Here is a 19482-nt window from a genome sequence, read left to right as displayed (position 1 = left end):
ACCTCAGACCAGCACACCTGGGCTGACCCTTCCCCATGAGGCAGTGGCCCTGGGCCGGGCTATGACCGCTCTGCCCCGCCAAGCCCTGGCATACTCGTGGTCATGCCTGCGCTGCAGGCGGGCCAGCTCCCGCTGCTTCTCCTTGTAGCGCCTCTGCAGCTCCGCCAGCCGCACACGCATCTCCACCTCTTGTGTGTCCAGCTGGTCGATGGCAGCTTTCAGCGGGCACACCTGGTGGGCAGGGCATGGGGCCTGTGAGCCGGCCAGGGCCCCACAAGGGGGCACACTCACGGCGTCGGGCAATGGGGGTGACCAGGGCCCCCACTCACAGGCTTGGTCTTGGGGGTCCAGGTGTCCTTGCGTTGCAGGATCTGCATTCGGGGGGTGAGTGTGGGACCCCTGCAAGGGTTGGCAGCAGGGGGCTGGCCTGAGGAGGCAGGGTGGTCCAGGCCAGCGGCCTCCACCAGGGACCAGGCTGAGGCCAGTGTGGCCAAACGCTGCAGGTTGAAGGCCAGCATGTCCTCCTCCTCTGTGGGGGAAATGAAGGTCAGCGTGCGGCCGCGGGCAGTGGGTACACGGCTCCTCAGACAGGCTCGTGATGTCAGCCCGCATTTCAGCACGGCTCAGAGCCTCTGAGGCTGCCTGGCTCCTGAGACGCGAGGACCAAGGACAAGGTGAGGCGGCCACGAGCAGTGGGCGTGCGCTGGGGCCAGCACCCAGTACCTACCTCAGGGGCCGGGGGAAGCTCCCTTGGCTGCTGCGGGCCAGGCCAGTTGGGATGGCAGAGGTCATTGGGGCAGGACCCAGACCACTTAGGAAAGGCACATGCCTGTCACACTTCTAACAAACTGCCCATGTGTTTTCACCTACTTCTGCAAGCATGAGAACGCAGACTGTCACAGCCCTCGGAGGGGGCGGGGGTGAGGGGAGAAGGCCGAGCGCAGGGTCAGAGCCAAGCCAGTGTCCATTCAGGGGAAAGGCCTGGAGTGGAGACTCGGGACCCAAGTGCTCCCAGCAGGAGGAGCTGGCAGCAGAGACGGGGGTCGGGCACGCAAGGACAGGCTGACCACCCAAGGAGCTACATAGCTGGGAAGGGGCTCTGTGGGGTTAGAGGAGATGCCGCAGCTGGAGGGGTCAGGGGGCAGTCTTGATTTCCAAAACACACAGCAGCGACACCCCAGTAGCAATGAGCACACCTAACACCCCAAACCTGGCTTCTGACACCATCCTCCAAGGAAAGGAGCCAAGGTCCTGGGAGAAATGACCTATCCTAGGGACAGGGACGCTGGGAACACAGGAAGTACAGAGAATGACGGGTATGCTGGCGCATACACACAGGCCCGTGAAGGGGCCAAATCTGAGACAATTCGATCATCAAATTAAATAGTGATAGTCACAGACTATAACAGAGCGAAGAGAATAAGAATTCACGAGTCTCACTGATACAAATGAATGATTGAAGAGTTGGAAGAGGAACAGGATACCACAGCTTTTCAAAGCACCTCCCCACAGATGCGTATTAACGCAAAAGGAGCAAGTGCCTGGCAACCACCGTGATGATGCCACAGGGCTGATCCACCCTCAGGAATGGAACAAAGCTGGAAGCTCAAACCTCTGGACACCAGTTCTGGGCTAAGGCTGCTGGGTCCAAGGCGTCCTGGGAATGGGGGGTGGGGCTGAGTGGCTGCCCCTCCACAGCAGCTGGAACAGGGCTCTCTGCAGCTGGAAGTGCCACAGGGTCTCCCCTTCTCCTGGCGTCACTGCCATGGCTAGGAAGCCCCTCTGCTTCTCCCTTCCCCGGGCTCAGTCCTCCCCAGCCCCCACTACCCCTCAGGCTAAGCCCCTCAGGCGAAGCCTGCTGAGACCCGGTAGTTCCTTAGGTGAGCCTGGGGGAGGGCATTTGTGGGGTGTCTTCTTAGGGCTCCAAACAACATCCTGCACGGGTCTGTAGTCCCCAGGACTGTGGGGAGATAGTAACAGCCACACCCAAGCCTGGGGGGGGTCTCCAACCCATCCCTAGAAAGGCACAGGGCTGGCTATAGGTTGCAGGCTCTGTAGACCCAGATGGCAGTGGAGGCCCGTGGTGGCTGGTGGGGCAAGGGAGCACCGGGGGGTTAGGCCTGCAGAGAGGGTAGCCTGCCCACTGAGATCCCTGGACTTGAGCCCAGGTGGGGGGCAAGCCAAAGCTCCTAAGGCTGGTGGGGACAGTGAGGGCTCTGGATGCCCAGGTCAGTGAGGGTGGGGCTGGCCCCAGCCTGGGAGCAAACGGCTTGGCGCCACCTCACCTTTCTAAAGCTGGTTACCTCCTCATCCCCACTTCCCAGTGCCCCAGCTGCAGCTGGCTTTTCACCCATTGCTCTGCCCGGCCTGGAGGGGACTTCAGGGGGTCCCCTCTGGGGAGGAGGGGCCGAGAGGCCCTGCTGACCCTCTGAAGCCTTCAGGCCGTCCTCTATACCCATCTCCTGGTTAATTCAAGGCAAAGCGGTCACTGCCCTTATGGGGAACAGCTGTGGGGCTGACAGACTGCACAGACTGGCTACTTAACAGGGACAGAGGGAGGGTAGGAGCCCCACTACAGGTGGGAGGGGAGGGTGGGGGCCCGGGGTCCAGCAGGGGAGACGGGCAAAGACCCACTGGTGGCAGCTCACTTGGTCCACACACCCTAGTGACTGAGGCGCCTGGCCTGAGTTGGCAGCTGCACCGCCCACACTGGGACACGTGGTCTACACGTGAGCATTCATTGAAGGACCGGGCGCCAGGCCAGCAGGCATTCACACGCACAGACCGGGTGGCCACACACCGCGCCCGGCATCTGCTCGGCACACCCTCACGCCAGCCACACTCACACGGTGGGGCGGCAGCATGAGCCCTGCCCAGGGCCCCCCACCTCTCCCTCCAGGCCTGAGCCCCAGGCGAGGTCCTCCTGGGGGCCCAGCTGGGAGGCCGCCTGGCAGGGGCTCCCGCCTCGTTCTCCTAAGCACAGCAGTGGCCTGTCCAGGGGACAGGAGAAGAGCAACAGAAGCCTGCGGGGGAATTCACTTTACAGGCTCATTCACTTCATCTCCACGCAGCACAAAAGGTGCTGCCGGCTGGGGGTGGGTGGGTGGGTGGAGTGGTGTGTGGAGATAGCACTTTGGGGAAATGAGCCAGCAACCAAGGAAACATCAACACAGCACATGTCTGGCTGGGGGCTCCAGCACAGGGGCTCCCTCTGGGGTGGGGACAGGGGCTTCTCCAGGAAGCACCTGGGCAACAGAGAGAACCTGCTTAGGCTAGAGCAGCCTAAGCAGGGCCCTGGCCCTCAGGCTTCACGTCTCATGGCAGGGCAGTACCAGCACCCCCACTCCACTCCGCACCCTGGGGCTTTGGGGGTACGGGGAACCCAGGATCATCTCATTCTGCAGGTCAGCTCCGGGCAGGTGCCCCTGCCGCTCCAGTGAGGCCACGGGGAATGTGGGGTCCTGAGGCCTGGGGAGGCCTGGGAGGCGAGGGTGATGAGTCCTGGGCCGGACCCCGTGCAGACCCAAGGCCGGAACCAAAGGTGGTGGAAGGTTGGGCTAGAAGGTGGAAACCCAGAGGTGGCACAAGCTTTCTCTGCTTTCCTGGCTGCGAGGCCTCAGTGCAGCCACACCTCTCCCTCTAGGCATCCCCGGGTGTGAAATGGGGACAAGCCTGAGCCCCTCTCGGGATGTTACAAGTATCCATAGCAATGAGACGCTGCCTACAGGCCCTTCCTCTGACACCACGGTCAGGGCAGTCTGGGCCACAGGACCCTGGCTCCATGGACCAATGGGCAGTCAGGGCTGCGGGTGATATGGTGGGGGTACACCTGCCTTTGGTTTCCTGATGAGGGGCCGGTGGGCAAAGGGGGAACTGCAGGGCCAACTGAGCAGGGCTGATGACTGACCCTCAGCCCATGCCCAAGGGTGCAGCTCCTGGGACCCAGAGCAATGGGGGCAGCCTGCAGTGCTCACCTGCCAGGGCTGGCTCACTCCTCCGTGGCTGGATGTCCAGGTCGGCCAGCTCGCTGAGCAGGGCGATGCCATGAATCCCTGAGCTATGGGGCAGGAGGGCTGTGCTCGGCGGCCCAGGGGCAGCTGGGGGCTGAGAGTCCAGCAGGCTGATGCTGGGCAGGTCCCCTAGGTCGATGGTGGCTGCCACAAGGGCGTCCAGGCCCGGCAGCACCCTGGGCGGGTGGCTGTCGTTGGGAGTTGACCCCCAGTCCTCCTCTAGCTCCTCACCCTCCCCCAGGCCTGTCCCCCCAGGGGCCTGCCGCTCGTCCCGCCTGGCCTCATCCAAGGCACAGGGGCTCCCCGTCTGCTGCCCTAGGCCCTGGGGACCGGCCGCTGCCAAGGTCCCTTGTTCCCTCTCCTCCCTCCCCTGCCCCCTGGTCCTTTCCTCTCGGGCCCCTCCCTGAGTAGAATTAGCCCTGCCAGTGGCCTCGGGGCCTCCTCCCTCGAGGAGGGCCCCACATCGCAGTTCTTGTAGCCCTTCCAGTGGGCTGGGGTCCACTGCCTTCCCCAGGGGCCCCTGCTCGGCAGGGTGGGGGGTGGCAGCAAGGTCCTGGGTGGTCTCTCTGGCCCCTGAGGGCAGCCCAGGCTCCTCCAGGCTCTGGGGACTTTGGGGGGGTGGCTCCCCTGGCGGGAACATCCTCACTGGCTCAGGCTGGGCCCTGGGGGCGGCAGTTTGCATAGTTTCGGGGTCTGAGAGGTCAGATGAGTGCACACTGGGGGGCAGGGAGAAGCCCGAGCTGGCCGTGGGGCACATGTGTCCAGGAGGCAGGTCTGCAAAAGAGGAGTATTGTCAGAAGAGCAGCTGGGGCAAGAGTGGGCCTGTCACAGATTGGGCGAGTACGGCCTCAAATCCCTCAGACCCACACCTGGGAGGGTGGGTTCCCAGCTGCCCCCTGCCTGCAGAACAGGTGAGGCAGTAACAGGGACATGTGTTGAGGGCGGGCCACAGGGGAGGCCCCCCAGGGCCAGGATGCCTGTGAGCCCCCAGATCCATGCTGTACCCTTGGGGGCCCATGGGGGGCCCTGAGGGGCCTCCCTGGCATGCTGTTGTGTGGCTAACCAGAAAGAGGGGGGAGGTTTACAAGATAACTAGAATCAGGGCTTTCCCTGAACCAGAACCAGCCGGCAGTCTGTTGGAGGCAATACGCCCCATTAACTGCAATAAAAAAAAAAAAAAAGCCTTAAAAAAAAAACACAACCCTCTGTTGGCTCAGTCTCCTTATTGTGGAACTGGGATGGGGTTTTATGTTCACCACACGAGTTTCCAGTGTAAACTCTCAGCCTAATTCAGAGAGAAGCAAATAGCTGTGGGGGAGCTGGCAGGCAGCGGGCTGCAGAGGCCGGGGCCGGGCCAGGACCCTGCACTCGAGGCCATCTCTCCTTGCCTCTGGGCCAAGCAGGTGGCATCTCTGGCCCCGACCACTAAGGAAAAGCTGCCTTGCCAGCTTCAAGGCTGGGGACAGGTCCCGTAGTTGCTGCCCCATGGTCCTGCCACTGTCCCTGGAAGGCCAAGGACTTTATCATTCGCAGGGCAGCAGTGCTGGCTGTCTGGGCCTGACCCGTGTCCTTCCCCATCTGTCAGGGGTTGAGGAGATGGTGGGGACCCCAAGTGCTCCTTGCACAGGTCACCAGGAGGATCGTGGAGAGGAAGGAAGACAAAGAGAAGAGCAGGGGACGGACAGCATTGCCCCAGGCCCGACCAGGGGGCCTGGGTGGAGCAGAGCGCTGGCCACTCTCACCTGGGTCCAACGTGCTGAGGTTGGCTCTGGCCCGCCGGCCCTCCCCACTCTTGTCCTCGGCGCTGGGCAGCTGGGAACCAGGCCTGGGGCTGCCAGTGGGGCAGATGGATAAAGTGCACGAGGCGCCAGGATGTGGAGGCGGTGGTGTGGGGCAGCTGGCAGGGGGCTTCGGGGTGGGAGAGTGGCAGCAGGGTGACATCTTGGCGGGGCCTGCGGTGGCGGGTGAGGGAGCGCCCTTGGCCATGGGGGTTAAGGCAAGTGGCTTGTGGGTGGACTTCAGGGCCTTCTCCTGGGCGGGCTCCTCCAGTTCCAGGGGCTGGTCCTCTAGCTTCCGCTGTTGGGAGGGGGGCGGGCATTCAGCCTGGCTCCCGGACCCCGCTCAGGGCATTGGGGTTGGGGGTCGGGGGGCGTGTACAGTGGGGACTCCTGGGCCAGGCCAAGATGGAGCAGACGGAGGGAGTGAGCCGAGGTGTGGCGGGGGTGGTACCTGGAACTGGGCGGCGCGCTGCTGTGGCTGCTGGAGGGTGTAGAGCTCCTGCTGCGGCAGGAACTGCGACCGCGAGTAGACGGGGAGCTGGCCAGGGTGCTGCATGTGGGAGGTGGGGCCCCGGCCCCCGTACATGGGGGGCCACAGCGAGGCCTGGTCCATGACATCAGCTGTGAGGCCAGAGCAGCCATCAGCCCCAGCAGGGGAGGGTGCTGGCTGTGTCCCCAGCCACCCCGCGGGCCCTTTCCACCCCTTGTCTGGGGCTCATGCACCTCCCAGCTGCCTGCACAGCCCCTGCCAGGTGCCTCCCTCGCCACCCCCAGCCTACGTGGGCCGTCCCCTTCCTCAGACCCACTTTTCATACCCCACATGCATGCACCCTGGCCTAGGTGCCCTCACCAAGTGCGTGGGAGGCGGTGTGGGGCGTGGGCTCTGAGGGCAGGATGACCAGCTGTGCAGGGGCGTCCTGGGACAGCGGGAAGACCGATGGCATGGAGCCGGGCACTGAGGTGGGGAAGCCGGGAGGCAGGTTCTGGTGCAGGGCGGGGTGCCCGATGCCTGGGGACACAGGGCACGGCGGTCAGGCAGCACAGGGCAGGCAGTGGGCACTGCAGGCTGGCCAGGCTCCTCCTTGCCCTCAGGCTTCCCAAACCCTGCTGAACGCAGCAGCCCAGGGCCAGCGCCCCGCCCCCGCCCCCTCCCCACACCAAGCCGGGACACAGGCCCTACCCCTGCCCCTCCACCCAGCTGCCCTTGCAGCACTGACCATAGGAGTGTCCCCCCATCCACAAGGAGGGGCTGCGGGTGCGGGGCAGCCAGGGGGCGTGGGCAGGGTGAGGGTGGGGGGCTGGGTCGCCGCCCAGCTGGCTGCTCTGCAGAGAGGAGCCGCCGGTGATCACGAGGTGAGGGGCTAGGTCTCCGGGGCAGCCACCTGACGGGTGCATCCTGGTGAATTCCATGAGGTCCTTGCTGTCCCTGCATATCACGGGGTGTGGGGGGGGCAGTTGTGTGTGGCTCAGCAGTGCTAACCACTCTCCCACTTCTACCCCCTACCCTGTAGCCGGGAACCTCAGAGGGAGCAGGGTGGGTCTGGAGGGGAGCTCAGGCTCAGGCTGGTCTCAGGGTCAGAGGCCCCATCAGTGGACAGAATGTTAGCAGAGCTCCCGGCAACACAGACAGAAACCCCAGGAAGGCCTGGGGTGGGTACCTGCCCCCGACGGGCCACCAAACCTGACACCCCAGCCACTTTATCCTACGCCCCAAGTGAGCAAGCCCTGAGGAACGGCCTGGACCCCGCCCCGAGGCCACAGCCCGGTTCTTACTGCAGCAGCAGCTCTCGGCTGGCCAGCCCCAGGCGGTCGTCACACAGGCGGGCCCTTTCCTCTTCGGCCTCCAGGTTCAGTGCGTGGGTGGCACGGGGCCCACCACCAGCTGCATGGGCTGGAAATGGCAGAAGGGATGAGAGTTGGGGCAGTCGGGGAGCCAGTGGCTAAAGGGAACAGTGACCCCACTTCAAGCTGGGGGGCTGACCAGGAACCAGAGGCAGTCTCCTGCCCCATAGGCCTCCAGGTCTGCCTAGGGCAGGGTGGGGCCGCTCAGGACAGCACATGTGGGGAGGGGTCATGGAGCCTGGGGAGGGGAACATGGGCAGGGCAGCAAGAAGCCGCAGGCCTCCCTCCCAGGAACAGGGCCATACCTTTGAAGGCAGGGGCTGCGCGGCCCTGCCGCCCCGTGTTGGCACCGTAGGCCGTCTCTGGCCGGCTCACCGTGTCCTTCTGCCGGGCCAAGGCCACCGCAATGCCCACAGGTGGCTGCCGAACCTCTCCATCGCTGTGCGGCATGTCGTGTTCCCGACTTCGGGCACAGTCGGGCCTCTCTACCTCCCCGGGAGCCTGGCCTGGGCCCTTGGAGACTGGGAACTTCACATCCTGCTGGGCACAGCTGGCCTTGGGGCCACCCAGGCCCACGAAGGGTGCCTTCTGGCCGACAACCAGCGCCTGGTTACTGTACTTGAGCAGGTTCTTCATGGCCGAGACCTCATCGGGAGGGGTGGGCAGGTCCTGGGGGAGGAGGGCGGCCTGCTGCAGGCCGCCGCCAAAGCGGTCCAGGTAGGCGCCGCCCTTGCGCTCCTCGCCTATGGCCACGGTGGAGCCCTGGCCCGACTGCACACTCCACGGGGGCAGCTGGGGCCCACCATAGCCCAGAGATGCAAGCTCCATGGCCTTGCGCTTGGCCTCAGCCCCGCTGACCCCCGGCTCCACCTCAGAGGCCACCACGTGCTGCTGGTGCCGGATCCGGGCCACCTTCTGGGCCCCGTGGGGACCTGTGGGGGCCTCCTTGCTGGCGCTCTTGTCTAAAGTGCAGCAGGCCTGGGTGACCTTCCCGCCCAGAGGGTCTGGGTGACTTGGCCGGACACAGTCCTGGGAGGGGGTGGGCAACTCAAAGTAGTTGCTTTTGTCCAGCCCACCTGTGGGCATCCCCGGGAAGGGAGCCTCAGGGCCTGCGCTGCGGAGATACTCCAGGCCCTTTAGTCGTGGGGTGAGGGCCGCCTCGAAGCCCCCAGGCCGCCGCTCACCCTTGCCCTCAGCCTTCAAGTGGGCATAGGAGACCCCGTAGGGCGCCGCGTGATCAGGAGCCAAGGCCCCATCCAGGTGCCGCTCTTTGCCCTCACCTGCCACGGCGCAGGCCTCAGCCGCCTGGAAGGAGCGGCTGCTGTCTGCCAGGTGTCCCACGGAAGGCACGAAGGTGGGCCCGCTGGCCTTCAGGTCCCGGGGGACTTTGTCCTGCAGCGGGCAGAGCCCATCGGGGCCGGCATGGAGCTGCAGGCAGGGGAAGGAGCCGGCAGCCGTGCTGAGGGGCGGGGGCGGCCCCGCGGGCAGGCCGGAGGGCACCGTGTAGGACACGGCGTGATGGAGCATCTGCCGCCGCTCCAGGCACTCGCTGAAGGCCTGCCCAGGCTCTGCAGGCCCCGCCGCCTCCTTGGTGCAGCGTCCGGAGGCCGCCACACCCACGCCGGGCCGCACCAGCACGCCCCCCGCACAGCTGGCCAGCGTGGCCTTGCCCATCTCGCCGTTGAGCACCTTGGTGTTGAGGAGGCAGGAGGTGAGGTGCTTGGGGCGGCCCTCGCAGGGACCCCTGGGCGCCGTGCCCTCCTTGCAGGGACCGTCGGGCGGCAGGGGGAGAACCAGCTTGCGCCGGTCTTTGCCGCCGTCTTCCTCCGCCGCCGCCAGCCGCTCCTTGCCCTCTGCCACCTTGCTGGCCCTCTCCTTGCCCAGCTCTTTGCCCATGAGGAAGCGGTCGAACTCCTTGGGACCCTTCTGCAGGGTGCTGGCCTCGCCCCGGTCACGGCTGCAGGAGCCGATGGGGTGGCCAGGGGCGGCCCGGGCCACACTGGGGAAGTTGTGGTTGGTGGGCAGGAGCGTGGGCTGGGGGGGCAGGTTGCGCAGGTAGAAGTTATCTGCTCACAGAGAGAACCAAGGTCAGTGGGAAGCCCGTGGGGGCTGGAGAGCCCCTACTCCCCCAGACAAGACTCCAGGTGCCTCCCCACCACCAGCTGGTTATTGTCTGAAGAAGGCTTAAAATTGTAAAATACACATGACATAGAACTGACCACTTTAGCCACATGTAAGTGGGCAGTTCAGGGGTAGTAACCACACTCACACCATCGGGCAACCATCATCACCACCATCTCCGGGATTTCTCCTTCCTCCCAAAGTGAAGCTCTGTCCCCATTAAACACTCCCCCGTCCCCCCAGAAGGTTGTGACCTTCGTTCAGCCCCCCAGGAGATGGGCACTGCAAGTGGTCCATCCCTCCTGCCTGGCCCAGTGCCCATGGGGAATAGCAGAGGGAGGGCAGGAGCAGGCAGCAGTGTGCGCTGCCCGGAGCCCTTGGGTGAGGTCTGGGGCAATGAGCATCGCCCCCCACCCCTGCAATGCTCGGGGGTATAAACTGGTCCTGTCTTTACAGCCAGGAGAACCCTAACAGCTAAGGAGGCTTCTGGCTCACAGTTGATGGCCAAGTGCACAGCAGTGCATGTGGCATGCTGTGGCAACTACACGGTGCGCTGTGCAGGGTGCCCAGCCAAATGGCGCGTCGTCTGACAGCCCACTGCAGGAGGGACGGTGCCCTGTGGACAGCCAAGAGCCTGGCTCTTTCTAGCCCCTGTAAGTGCCAAGACCCCCAGGATGAAGTGAGGCCCAGGGGAGACGCGTGTCTGAGGGACCCGGCTCACTTAGTCCTAAATACGCTGCGAGGTCTCCAGCCCCTCTGCTCTGTAACCGTGGATAGCTCAGGCTAGGGAGCGCAGGTGATTGTTTAAAGAAGGGAGAAAGGAAAATGGTCCTGGCTGGCTGTCCCCACTCCTGGCTCACAATCGGCTTCCAATGTCCCTGCAAGTCTGGGCCCACCCAGCCTTGTGGGTGGCAGGTGTACCCCTGGCTCCCCGTGCTCAACCATAGCCTGCTGTCCAGCCTGGGCCCTCGGCCTGGGACAAACCCTTCCTGCCCAGGCCATGCACTCTACATGGCCAGCCCTGGGGACACCCACTGCTCACCAAACTGGGACCTTGGGGGGGGCCGCCCCCCTCTGTACTCATCTGGGGTAGTGGACAGGCAGAGTGGATGGTCTGCAGCTGAGAGAGGGCAGACAAGGGGGGAACCAAAGAAACATTTGGAGCTTATAAAATTGTTCTCAGTCATGTAAATTCCGTGTCAATTTCCTGCTAATTAAAACAAGGGGGCAAAACCTAATTAGCTTGACTTCCAAAAACCAAAGTGTTCCTGGACAGGGCCACCTGAAGCAAGAGGCTGCCAGGCCCACGGCCCAGAGGGGCTCCTCGGCTCCGGTTCACCGGGCCTGGTGTCTGGGGCTGGGACCACCTGCTTGTCCCTGACAAATGCTGTCAAAATAGCCACACAAGCTGGGGCTGACACAAGAGTTTGGGGGACCCAGCTTGCCAGTCTCACACCCGGAGGAGCCTTGGTTTCCTGGGAGCGTCCAGCATCTGTCCATCCCCTGGGTGTGATAGGAGTTTTCCTGGCCCCATCTGCACCCATCCCAGCTGGCCAGCCCTGGGCTGGGCCAAGGCCAAGGCCTTCCACTGCCCTGCCAGGCTCTCAGGTGCCAGAGCACCTCTGGGAAGGCGCCTGGTCCCTCTGCATGGAAGTTGAACTCACCCCTCCCCTCTGATCTGCTCCTCCACAGGTGCTCCCCCTCCCACAGACGGGGTCATGAATGGGGGTGACCTAGGACTCCCTGACCCGCAGGCCCCTTCCAGCTCCCGAGACCCCATGTCCTGGTGCAAGTCCATGTCACTTGGCAGTTCATCTAACACATGGGAGCTGGCCCCACGGTCTGCCTGCCCAGCTTCCTGGGCACCACTCCAGGGACAGCTTTCTGTAACGCAGATGACACGTCACCCCACCCAGAAAAAATCCCCAAGACAGGGCACCGAGGCCTCTAGCCACTCCCCACACCTGTCCCATCTCTGGGCAGCCACGTCTCCCGCAGGCTCCTTGACGGCATCCGTGCCCCCAGGTGAATGTGTGCATGTGCACGTGCACGTGCCCTCCCCTCGGCCCCACCAGCCCTGACTTCTCATCAGCAAAGCCCTGACGACAGTGTCTCCTCTCCAGGGACAGCTCCTGGAAGTCCCCTCCTGACCACGGGTGAGAACCCCTCCTCTGTCTGCTAGAGCACATCGTGGCTCCAACACACACAGATACACACATACCCTTGCAGCCTGTCTGACCTCAGGCCCTGGTGTGAGGTGGGGGCCTGGCCTGTGCCACCCCAGTGAGGCAGGAAGTGCAGGCTTCTGGGGCCTCCCCTATCCTCACCCGATGGCATCCTCCCAGAGCTGCCCCTGGGACCCCTGAGCTGCCGGGGGTGGGTGCAGGGCAAGGCCAGGTGCCAAGGGAGCTGAGCGCCAACCCCTTGGACTATGGCTATTTGAGAGGCTTCCACCTGAGCCCCGAGAACTGCAGACGTGGCCGTGTCTCAGAGAGCTTGCCTGACCCCACAGAACCTGCTGCTGGCCATGGCCCTGAGACTTGGAGTTTAAATCCTCCAGGGGCCTGAGAAGCAGGCCCACCCTCCTCCAGCCCCTACCCACCATGGCCCAGACCCACAGGGGAGGGTTCACCAGGCTGGCCACCTTTACCTGGTGCCCCAGAAACCCCCCGCCCCGCTCCATCCTGCCCCTCCAGGCCCCACGCCAGCACTTGCCTTTCTGGGCTCCATAGAAACGGTGTTGCCCATAGAGAACGTTGCTGTTTCCATGGTGATCCAAGTGGCTCATGGGTAGGAAGGTGGATGCCAGACTCCCCGAAAATCTGGGGTACCCTGGAGCTAGAGAAGCAAGGAGACAGGCTGCAGAGGTGCCTCCAGGGTCCAGGCCCACACCTGCCCTGACCCCAGGGAGGCGAGAAGCCAGTGGGCAGCCCAGGAGCGACGCCCTATGGAGCCTGTGAGCGTCTCGCCTGTGGGAAATCAACCCATCAATACATCATATTAACTCTGACTTGTCTAATACCATCCCTCCGTGCAGCACAAATTGAATTGCCAACGGGCTGGGAGCGAGAGGAGGATGGCACAGGGCGCCTCCATTTCTCTCCCAGCAGCACTTAGCTGTGTGGGAGCTCCAGGCAGGGCAACGAAAGGGGCTCTGGAGAGGTGTCTTGAGGACAGAGACACGGTGGACACACACAGTGGACACACACAGTGGATGGAGGCCCTCGCAGCACAACTGAGCTCCCAGCCAGAGGAGCCTGGGGCCAGATACCGCCTCAGTCTGCACCATGCAACAGGCCCCAGGCAGGCGGCCCTGGGGTCGGGCAGCCCACACCTGGGGCTGGCGCAGGCCGGCGGTGGCAGGCTTCCACTGTGCTGGAGGCCGCAGGCACTGGGCTTTCCACCAGCTGGGCCTCCTCTGTGCTCTGAGGTCGGAAAAGGGAGCTGGTCCCCAGCAGTGGCAGCATCGCCCCCAGAACAGTTCCCTGCGTTGGTCCCCAGCCCCAGGCTCTCCCGGGCGCCTCCGAGTCACGCCAGCAGGCCCCTCTCTCTCCCGGGCGGATCTAGACCGGCTGCCCAGCCCAGGAACGCCAGCCACATCCTGCTGCCCGCGACACCCACTGGCCTTGGACCTTGGGGGGCTCGCGCCACCTGGGACACACACCCTACCCCCGGAAGGGATGAGGACAGAGAACTAATCATCAGCCTGGGAGGCCCATCCAGGCACTGGCACCCAGCCGGACTCGGAGGAGGGGTGGCCTATCTGCTGGATGCCCGGAGCCACCAGCCACCTGGAATGCGGCTCCTCACTGCTGGTCCTTCCCCGCCAGGGCAGAAGGCCAGAGCTGGGGTGGCCGAGGCGCCCACAGGGCTGGGGTCAGCAGGACCCCGTTTCACTCCCAAACTCATGCTCTGAGCTAATGCTCTAAACATTTCACCATGGAAATCGGGTCCCAGAGGAGTTTCTCTTGGGGATCTCACGATGGTCCCGAGAGCTACGGACTATGGGGAACGGCTTCCCATGCAACCCTGGGCCACCTTTGCTGTGACGAGGGAGCAGGAATCCAGGGTTTCCATAGGGACAAGGAAAAGGCAGGCTAGGTCCCAGGGCGAGTGTCCCCAGGAGGGAGGGCAGGCTGCTCTTGGGGGAGTGTTTGAGCGCCTTGATCAAAGGGAGCTGTGAGCCCCATGCCTGGGGAACAGGGGCCCCAGCGCCCCTCGGGGAGTCACAACAAAGTCACAGACAAGTCGCAAAGCGGAGCGCTCTGTTCACCTTATTCATTAACTGTTTCCCAAACTCCTTTTATGACAGGAGTTCCCCTTTGTTGTTTCAGTGGAACCCCTTGTGACAACTTGTGGCCAAGTCCTCCCTGGCACATGCTCTGAGAAACACCTTTCCAGGAGGGACAGACCCAGAACCAGTGCAGAGCTCCAGGCCCACACAGCCTCAGCGGGCCCAGGCGTCGCCAGTGGCCCGAGGCTGAGGGGAGCAGCCTGGCGTGGGTGGGACGACGGGACCCAGCTCAGAGTGAAAAATGGTCAGGTATCAAACAGGGGCACTTCAGGATTCCCCAAACCAAATGGGACGCCCTTCATCCTGACCCCCGTGGGCCCCTCGGCAGTGGCCGGCCACCAGTCAGCCTCTAACGCTGCAGCTTGATGTCCTCAGGCCCAGTAGGTGTGAGGTGACGCTGTGGAATGCTGCCGCCCCCAAGAGATGCCCCATGCAGAGCGTGTCCCGGGTCCAACAAGCTCAAGGGAAGCTACCCACACCAGCTGGAGGAGGCGCGTGCATTGTGAAGGCTCTGAGAGGTCCCTAGAGGTTTCGGGCTCAGGGTTCCCATCCCCAGGCTCATCTGAGGACTGGGGCAGGCGCCCAGTGCTGCCCTGGCCCGGCCTGGCCCTGGCAGCCCCGCTCCTGCCAGGGCTGAATGTGGAGAGCCTGGCCAACTGGCCTGGTTTGTGTGAGGGGACACATCTGGAGCAGATGTTTCCTAGATTACACTCAGCTCCTGGAAGTCTTGACAAAAGCTCCGGGGTGGGAGCGGCCAGGGCAGGGGGGCAGAGGCCTGTGTGTGTTGTGTGAGGGAGTGGTTAAACCATGCAGCTGTCCCCCTTTAATTGGCTGCTGTTAAATCTTTTACGGGCCTCGTTTTGGTAAACAGAAGTCTGTAAATTCCTCCTTCCCAGACTCGTTTCCCAGGCGCAGACCCCCCTGTGACCCCTCGGGAGGTCCCCGCCTCCCGCCCACCAGCCCTCTGGGGGGGAGAAGAGAAGGCGGTCAGCTGGCCCAGTGGTGGGTTCCTTCCTGCCAGTGCCCTTTGGGGGAAGTGTGAGGAGCCCTGGGCCTGAGTGAATGTCTTCTTGAGGACGCTGGTCCCCACTGCTGAGGGCAAGGCCCCTGCATGCCCTCCACTTCTGACCCTGAGCTGGTGATGGGGGTAGAAATCCACCAGGGGCCTGTTCTCCATCTCCGGACTGCAGAGGCTCCACCCTCTGTGACCCCAGAACAGGAATTAGGGCTGCGGGGAGGAAGCAGGGGTAGGAGACGGAGATGGAAGAAGAAACAGAAAGTGGTGTGGGCCAGGGGGCTGGCTGGGTGAGGAGTACGAGGGTCTGGGGGTCTGGAGGCGGAGAAGGGAGAGGAAGGGGAGAAGTCCTCCCAGCCCAGACACAGAAGCCCCCTTTCTTTTCCCCAACACTCTGAATTGAAGAAGAAAATAAAAAATTACTTTTATAAATCAGAGCAGCTGTTCTGAGACCAGAAGCCAGAAGCCAGGGCTGCCAGGTCCTTGAAGGGGCTGTTTTGGAGGAGAATGTTTTGGGGGTGATTCTTGAGAGGTAGTCAGGGAGCAGGGAGCGTGCAGGGCACGGGGAGAGGACACAGTAGCAGGGCAGCTACAGAGACACCGCAGTGAGGGGTGCTGGACACCCTGGGGCCCAGGGCCAGAGCTCTGACCCTGCAGCATGGTCCAGGACCCCTTCCCAGATGCTCCCACCCTTGAGGTTGGGGCTACTGTGATCACCCTAATTGACAGGTGGCACCTGTGCCAATTCCTACCCTAGTGGAGGGCCAGGCCCCAGACCTGCTGTCCCCAGGCCCCTCCCACGCCTGAGCCCTGGAGGTCCCCTGGCAAGCTCTGGGAAGGGCCCTGGGCCTGAGTGGATGCCTCCCTGAGGACGCCCCCCATCCTGTCCCCACTGCTAAGTTTCTGGGAGGCTCAACCCAGTTCCACGGCAGAAGTGACATGGGGTCAAAGGGTCAATGCCATGAACACCGGATGGCGTGTAAGGAAGCGGGAACTCTCAGGGTCTGGGCAGGGGCAGTGCACAGCAGGTCCCTGGGCTCCTGAGAGGCAAGATGACCACACCGATGGCCCCTCCCAGCATCCCGGGGCCTCTACTGGCCACGCCCAGGAAGGTCAGGGGTGCTGGGGGAAGCAGGCGAGTAGGCAGGAAGAGGGGTCAGCTGGCCACCCACCATGGGATGGGGCCGTCCAGAGGACACGGTCTGAAGGACAGAGGGGACGGGAAAGCAGGCAGGGACACTTCACAGGGGAAACAAACGAGTGGGTGGGGAGCTCCTGTGACCCCAGAGAAGGGGGGTGCCGGACAGGACCCAGGGCCTGCTGCAAGCTGCTCAGATGGAGAGGAAGGAGGGGCCCCAGCATGCCCACATCTGCCCCCCTCTCCTGCAGGTCACAGCCCACACATCACCCTGCACGGCACCTCCCCTCTCCTGGGGTTCACTATAGCAGCCCACCATGTCCAGAGCCTGGCCCCAAGTCAGACCCAAAACCCTCTCTCACAAGGCTGGGGAGGCAGCAACCCTCCCCTCCCCTGCCCTTCCAGGGACCACCATACTGGAGGAGGCTGGGGGCTGCTCTTGGGTATCTCTGAAGGCTGGACACGGGTGTTCCTGGCTAGGTCTGGAGAGAGGGGTGCATGGCTAGCCAACCAGAAGACCAGTGTTCCCTGGGGTGCAGGGGACCTCCCACCACAGGGTCACCCAGGACCCCCAACCCCAGGCCACAGAGCTCAGCCCACACACTGCAGGCTCAGCAATCTCTTCTGGGGCCCGATGCACGTGGCTCTACTCTCTCATCAGGGTCCTGCCCTGCTCTCTGCCGGCTGCCCCCACACCACTAGGGCAAGGCCTTTTGCAGCAGGCACCCCCTGCCCCTCATGCCACTGGGACAAACAGCGTGGACCCCTCCCTGGAGGGCGAGGCCACACAGATCCTGCAACTGGAACTGCTACAGCGTTCTCCCCAGTGTCGAGCCTCAAGCCCCAGCATGGCAGCTCCCACAACACACCTGGCTGAGCCCCCCCCCCCCAACTGTTGGGGCCAGGAATCTGTACTTTTACTGGGTGGGCTCCAAGGAACCCAGGTTGGACCACCCCAGCTGCCCCTCTGACCAGTCCGAGGTCCCGTCTCCTCTGGGTCAGGTCTACTCTCCAGCACTCAGCAGTGGGGAAAGCCCCTCGGGGTGGAGCCCCAGCAGGCCACCGCCTCCTCCATCCAGGATGACTGCCACAGAGACACCTAGGAGACCCCAAGCCTGGGTAAACCAGGTGCCTGCTGTCTCCCAGGTGACACCCTTGCTACTCAGGGTGTCGATGGCTTTCAATCGCAGTGCAGGAGCTTACTAAGTGATAGCAACCACCCAGAACGCTGGGTTACAGAGCATCCGCACGCAGCTCAAACAGTCTGCAGCCATGACGCAGCTAGTCATGTCTGCCCTGGGTGCCAGGGTGCAGCGGCAGTGCATAGCAGGACGCTTGCTATCCTGCTCAAGCGTCTGAAGGGAGTAAACTTGCAACAGCCCCCTCCCCATGTCCTCCCTGCTCCCAGCCAAGCACTCCTGTTTCCAGCACAGGCCCCTCACACTCAGCGCTCAGGGCCCCTGGGTGTCCAGGCTGTGCTTCCCAGGGGTGAGCACACGGCTTTATGGAGAGCAGCCGAGGGAGACCCCTCCTTGGGCTGGTGCGGGCTGTGGAAGCTCAGCTCCTCAGGGCGTGCCCACAACTCAGACTTTCGCAGCTGTGGGCTGGGGTCTAAGTGTGGGCTCACACTGATTCCTGGCTCACTCCATCCCGGCAAAGTCGGCCCACCACACCGGCCTGCGGGGTCCTGGTTCCGGCCCTCCACACACACACTGACCCTGGCCGCCCCAGGTGCAGGGCCTGGCCGTCTGTTCCCAGGCCGAGAGGAGCGGCTGAGAGACTGGGGAAGGTGCCAGGCTCCCGCGGCGCCTCTGGAGCAAAAGCAGCGGGAAGCCTGCCCAGGATTCGGGCGATCCGTGGAGTCCCAGGCTCCTGGCACACGCTCCACAGGGAGGAGTGAGGCCTGGCCGGCAGAGCAGAAATGCAGAGCCTGGCAGAGGCCCCTGGGAGGGAATCGGGGCCTGAGGGCTGGGCAGCACTGAGCCAGGCTGCTGCAGGCCTCAAGCTGGGAATCTCAGCCTGAAGCAGGGAGCAAGCTGGTATGATCCCCAAAACCTTTGCCAACACCGCACACAGAAGCTCTGACTGCCAGGGGCCACCATTGCCCCACCCCGCCCAGAACTCCTGGCCACTAAGCCAGCTGAGTAGGACATACTGGACACACACCAGTCATCGTGCCTGGGGGTACCCAAGGGCTTGGGGCCGAGAAATGACCTGAGCCAGCCCCACACAAGTGAGTAGCACATATCAGCAAAGCCGGCCTTTTCTTCTCCCGCCCAGTCGGACCAGTGGCTGCCCACACATGTGCCCCCACTACAAATGTCAACCCTGCGAAGACCCAGGGCCCCGGCCCAGCAGTGGACAGCTGCCACATGGGACGTGCGGGGACAGAGGGGGCTCGGGCAAGTGCTTGAGGCCCCAGTTGGTGCTTGCTGCAGTGCCTGGATCACGCTGGGTCTGAACAGTCATTCAGCTACATGAGTTTTGCAGATGGGGAAACTGAGGCTCAGAGGTACTGTGGCTCTCCCAGCCTCCCAGCCAGGTGTCGTGGACTTGAGACTAATGCAGCTCTTGGGCTGTGAAGATGCCCCTTGCAAGGGGCCCAGGGCCTTGTACAGCAGAGTCCTGAGGCCCACGACTGCCTGGGTGTGGGCAGGGACCCATGCTGTAGGCATTTGGGCCCTGGGAACAGTGGGAGCTGGGGAAGGGAGACACCCACTCCTGACACAGGGAAGGCTGAGGAAAACGTGGCTCAGAGAGCAGGGGTGCCCACACCGGGGCAGCCAGTTGGAGGGGAGAAGAGAGGACAGCCTCCCAGTCAGATTCAACATTCAAACCCTATCACACACCTTTCAGAGCCTCAGTTTCCTCATCTGTAAAATGGGTGAACAGCTGTCCACATAACCACGTTGCTGGGAGAAGTAAACCTCAGGGCCAGGAATGGGATAAAATGAAGTCACCCTGAGTGCCACAGGTGTGCCAGCTGGCCTGACCTGGAGCCACAGACTGGACCTAGGGTCCCTGCCTGAGGGCCACCTGAGGCTGCAGGAACCAGGCTGGGCAGGTGGGACTAGCCGAGCGCCCTCTGCTGGGCGCTGGCCCCCACAGTCATCAGCACGGGCACCAGCCCTCAACTACCCTAGACAAGTGCAGGCGCAGGAGGGAAATGGGGTGACCTGGGGCTTGGGCTGTGAAGGAGGGGCAGCAGGAGGCTGGGACCCTGAGGGGGAGGCGGGGAGGGCGGGAGGCAGGCCCCCCTGTGGCTGCATGGGGCCTGTCTGGCA

At 63.6% G+C, this 19482-nt stretch overlaps 1 protein-coding gene across 6 annotated transcripts in view; it reads right to left on the bottom strand.

Moving 5' to 3' along the window:
• The window catches only part of BAHCC1 (BAH domain and coiled-coil containing 1), a 61579-nt gene that overhangs the window by 12428 nt on the left and 29669 nt on the right, over positions 1–19482 (bottom strand). For 5 of the 6 annotated variants that reach the window (XR_012492299.1, XM_074320385.1, XM_074320389.1 and 2 more), the window contains exons 4-13: positions 12467–12589; positions 7936–9696; positions 7562–7679; positions 7006–7214; positions 6639–6797; positions 6240–6409; positions 5753–6086; positions 3975–4784; positions 330–529; positions 95–231 (exon numbers count right to left, since the gene is read on the bottom strand). Coding sequence is in view for 5 of the 6 variants with exons in the window: in XM_074320385.1 (XP_074176486.1) it covers positions 95–231; positions 330–529; positions 3975–4784; positions 5753–6086; positions 6240–6409; positions 6639–6797; positions 7006–7214; positions 7562–7679; positions 7936–9696; positions 12467–12589 (4021 nt within the window). In the remaining variant the exon portion in view is untranslated. The remainder of the gene's footprint in view (positions 1–94; positions 232–329; positions 530–3974; positions 4785–5752; positions 6087–6239; positions 6410–6638; positions 6798–7005; positions 7215–7561; positions 7680–7935; positions 9697–12466; positions 12590–19482) is intronic. The other variant, XM_074320390.1, reaches the window with a different exon arrangement.

This window comes from Rhinolophus sinicus, linkage group LG15, assembly GCF_036562045.2.
Source record: "Rhinolophus sinicus isolate RSC01 linkage group LG15, ASM3656204v1, whole genome shotgun sequence".
Classification (NCBI taxonomy): domain Eukaryota; kingdom Metazoa; phylum Chordata; class Mammalia; order Chiroptera; family Rhinolophidae; genus Rhinolophus; species Rhinolophus sinicus.
Note: the sequence above shows the minus strand (reverse complement) of the source record. Positions and strands in the feature narration are given on the sequence as shown.